This window comes from Galeopterus variegatus, unplaced genomic scaffold, assembly GCF_000696425.1.
Source record: "Galeopterus variegatus unplaced genomic scaffold, G_variegatus-3.0.2 Scaffold705, whole genome shotgun sequence".
Lineage (NCBI taxonomy): Eukaryota > Metazoa > Chordata > Mammalia > Dermoptera > Cynocephalidae > Galeopterus > Galeopterus variegatus.
Window position 1 is genome coordinate 548,622 of NW_007726816.1, and position 4,071 is coordinate 552,692.

The 4,071-nt window shown below is 30.2% G+C and overlaps 1 protein-coding gene across 1 annotated transcript in view; it reads right to left on the minus strand.

Moving 5' to 3' along the window:
• Positions 1 to 4,071, minus strand: part of TMTC2 (transmembrane and tetratricopeptide repeat containing 2) — a 390,547-nt gene that overhangs the window by 132,065 nt on the left and 254,411 nt on the right. Inside the window, exon 8 of the mRNA XM_008571569.1 lies at positions 1,184 to 1,305. Within this exon, the coding sequence (XP_008569791.1) occupies positions 1,184 to 1,305 (122 nt within the window). The remainder of the gene's footprint in view (positions 1 to 1,183; positions 1,306 to 4,071) is intronic.

The window sequence follows — 4,071 nt, forward strand, 5'->3', positions numbered from 1 at the left end:
GCAGGATCAGCCTACTGTTTACTGTTCTAGTATTTAGTTACCACTTCATTTCTAGCTCCTGGTTAACTCTCTTACTATTTTTTGAGTTTAGCTAAACACTAAAAGCATATCTGTTATATTTTTTTCAAGCATATCTAGATATATTTTTTTCAAGCATATCTAGCTAAACACTAAAAGCATATCTGTTATATTTTTTTCAAGCATATCTAGATATATGTTTTTCAAGCATATCTAGATATTTGGGATGTTTTCTGGTTACCTAGTCTACCTATATATGATTTCTTTAAGAGCAGTCAGTGGTATCCTAGAATGAATGCATAATAATTTTAAGTGTTTAATCTATCATCTTTCATGCAAAGGAAAATATTTTGAAATAACTGTAAGATACTTTTCTGTCGATTCACTTAGGAATCACCTTCCTATTTGCTGTATGTTTTTCTAATATTCATTTATGTAGTATAATTAAAATAACACAGATATTAGATTTGGACTAGGATTGAAGCCTAGTTCTACCACTTATTAGCTATGTCAGCTGAGAAAATTTACTTAAATTTTTTAGCCATCCCCTATTGTGTAAAATAAAGACATTAATATTACTTTAAAACATATGAAATTTCCATTTTTGTAGTTCACAACAATAGAATATCAGCAATGTCTTATGCTTCATACCAAAACCACTTTTAGTGAACTGTGGCCTCCAAGAGTCCTTATCACATAATGGGTGGCCAAATGATGGCTCCACTTCTCTTACAGAATGATTGCAATTAGAAGGAATTCCAGCACATACAAAGTTTTATTTGCTGTCAGCTATTGGAAAGAATCAGATTTAGTTCTAATAATAGCCAATTTGGAACTAACATTGGCTTGCAGAACATAATATTTATGCAAATATTGCTATTAGGGGAAATTCATTATGTAATCACATATTTGGGGTTCTCTATTTCTATTTTTCCATTAAGTTATATCAAGGATCATGACATCTTACATATTATCTAGGCCAAACCCCAAAGGCGAAATAACAGATTTTTCCATACTTTCTGTACAGGATTCATAACTTAGTATTATGATCATTAAAACCTAATAACCTGAGGTAACTGGCTCAGAACCAGTACTTCTAACACCATCTTTCCTAATCCACATGGAAGAAAACAATTTCTAAAGACTAAGGAAAGTAGTTACTCACTGTAAGAGCTAGCAGTTTCCCATAGGTAAGATGAGCAGGGATGTGGTCAGTCTTGGACCTCAATGATTCCATATACCAATGTTCTGCTTCAGGGAGTTTGCTTAATCGCATGTACGCTTCACCTGGAAAGAGAATCATGAAGATTGGACTGAGGACCCCACTTTCTAACAACATCCGAGACAGCATCATCATCATCGTGTTTATATCCCATGGAATTTCAGATCTTGTGGCAAGTATTTTCACTTATATTCATAATTGATTTCCAAAGAAGTCACTAATGATTTACATTTTACAGATGAAATATATGTGTTTGAAAAATTAAGTGAAATGGTTAAAGTAAAAAAAAAAAATAGTAACGTGCAAAGCTTTGATTTTTAACCTAGGAATATCTGATTCTTAAACATAGGTACTTTGTCACTTTTTCTTTTTAGAGATATTTGCTCTTTCATCTGCATAATCATTTGTCCTTTTTCATTCACATTCATTCATTCTTTTAGAAATTCAAGTATTTGTAGAGTAACTACTAAGTGGAAATAGGCTTATACAGGGATTACATTTAAAAAGTATAAGATCTTACCCTCCAAGATCTTACAACTTTGTTGAGAAGGTAAGATTAATTGAAAGAATTAAAAATATTTTTGGATTCAACATTGCTGCTAAACTTTAATTTTTTTCAGAAATTATTTGCATTTTATAAGTCATTAAGTAAATAAAATTTACCAGTTTAATTTGGAAAAACCAATGAATACATGCCAAGTATCAAGCATGACCAGCACAAAGCTAGTCTGGGGCTTTTCAAGCAATAGAATTTACTTTCAAGTTGTACAAATTTTAGCTATCAAATAGCACTTCATTAACAGTCAAGACAGGAGAAAAAAATTGGAAATAAAGCTGAAAAATGTATCAACTGCCTGCTTATTATTACGCTCCTCTCTCTTACACGATTATAGTGTATGAGAATATTCAAATGATAGAGAAAATATATTTTAAGATTATTTAAATATTTAAGTTAAATACTGTAATAATAAGCACTGCAAATGTAGACACTACTCAGTTTGAGACCAAGCAATAGACTTGTATTATTTTCCAGAAAGACCATTATAGCTTAACAGCATAATCATGACAGCTTTTTCCATTTAAAGGAATAATCACAGGTTTTTCCTACATGTATTACCTACATTGGTTATATATCTTCATTTCAAACGAAGAACTCTCTCCTTTTTAAAAATCATATTCTCCTTGTATTAGCAAAGTGCTGTCAATACAAATAAATACATCTGATGAATTGAATTGGTTTGATTCTCCTTACTTTTTGGATGCCCTTTGCTTGGCTGGTTAGTAAAAATAACTGGTGACAAATAATACGTAATGTGCACAAAAACGTATGTATCTACTCACGCATATCCAAGTGTTTCTATTAAGAAGAGTCCTTAAACTACCATAAAAATAAGTCGGAAAATGTTTTTTCCCCCTAACATTTAAAACATTTTTGCATTTAAGAAGTTGGTTAGATTACATCACATGCTTAGGGGTAAGATGCAAGAAATACTGAAGCAAAGACCAAAGACTGGAATGGAATGCATGAAAATGCTTGTAGTTATTAGAATAGAAAATTAGAAATCAACTTTTTAAAATTTCCATAAGTTTTTGTAATAATTTTATTGTTTTTATCTCCATATATATGTAAAAACTGACATACTGTCAGATTTTTTTTTTTTGCCATGTTGAACAAATGTTTCCAAATAAAGCAAATAGTAATTTTTCTTAGGAAAAGTGAACCATTTCTCCATACTACAATAATAATAGATATTATGTACATAACAGAATAGACTACATAAACCTCTCAAAACCTAAAGTATTGAGAAATTTAAAGGAATTAATGATAAATAGTATCCAAATATTTATCTCTAAAATGGATTATAAAGCCAGATGAAAGACATGCCTGCATTGCGGATTCCATTTGGAATCAACATGAAATTTGCTTTTCAAGTGCTAAGAGGTCAGTTTTTGAGAGTTGTAGAATCACTGCATTTAATATAGCTTCTCCTTTTCATTTATAAAAACATTATTTTTTCAAATAACAGTAGGTCTTCTGTACAGAAAGAGTATGAGAACCTTAATTCCAGAGTGCTTTTGAGATTCAAATCTTTATTATATTTAAGTTGTGAATGTCTATAAATAATTTCACAAAGTGTATTGCTTTTTTCCAAGTCAGAAATCTATTATTAAAACCTACTTTGAAATAAAATATTACTAATTTGCAAATAATTAGTGGCTGACCCATTTTCTTCAGTGCGAAATCGTAAGCAACTTATTAATTTGTAAAGATTGTGAGACAGGGAAATATTAAAGGACTATCAAGTAATACAGTGTATATAATACTTATTATATTATGTAATACATTATATAGGTAATATAATCGTACATCTTAGCAAGTATATAAAAACTTATAAATATCTAGTCAATTTAGGTACTATTTGTTACAACTTAGAAAAACTTCATGTAACCATTAATTGTATCTTAATAACAGTGATGACAATGGAAATTATTCAGTGATGACAATGACGCCAAGTGTTTACTATGAATTAGGGTAGCAAGCTATAGGCAGCAAGTATCTGTCATATTCACACATACTTATTCTATGCATTTGGGCATGCAGAATTTTTCTCACCGATTCTCACAAGGAGCCTTAACACATTACTGCATTCAACCACTACCAACAGTTCATAGTAGGTTTTCAAGATAAAACCTATTTTCAATCTCTATATTAGTTACTTTACATATATATTTCATTAGTTATTAAGGAATACCATTACCTGGATTTTACAGATAAAAAACTTGAGAAGCAGAGTGGCTAAGTAAAACACAATCATAAATATGTAAAGTGG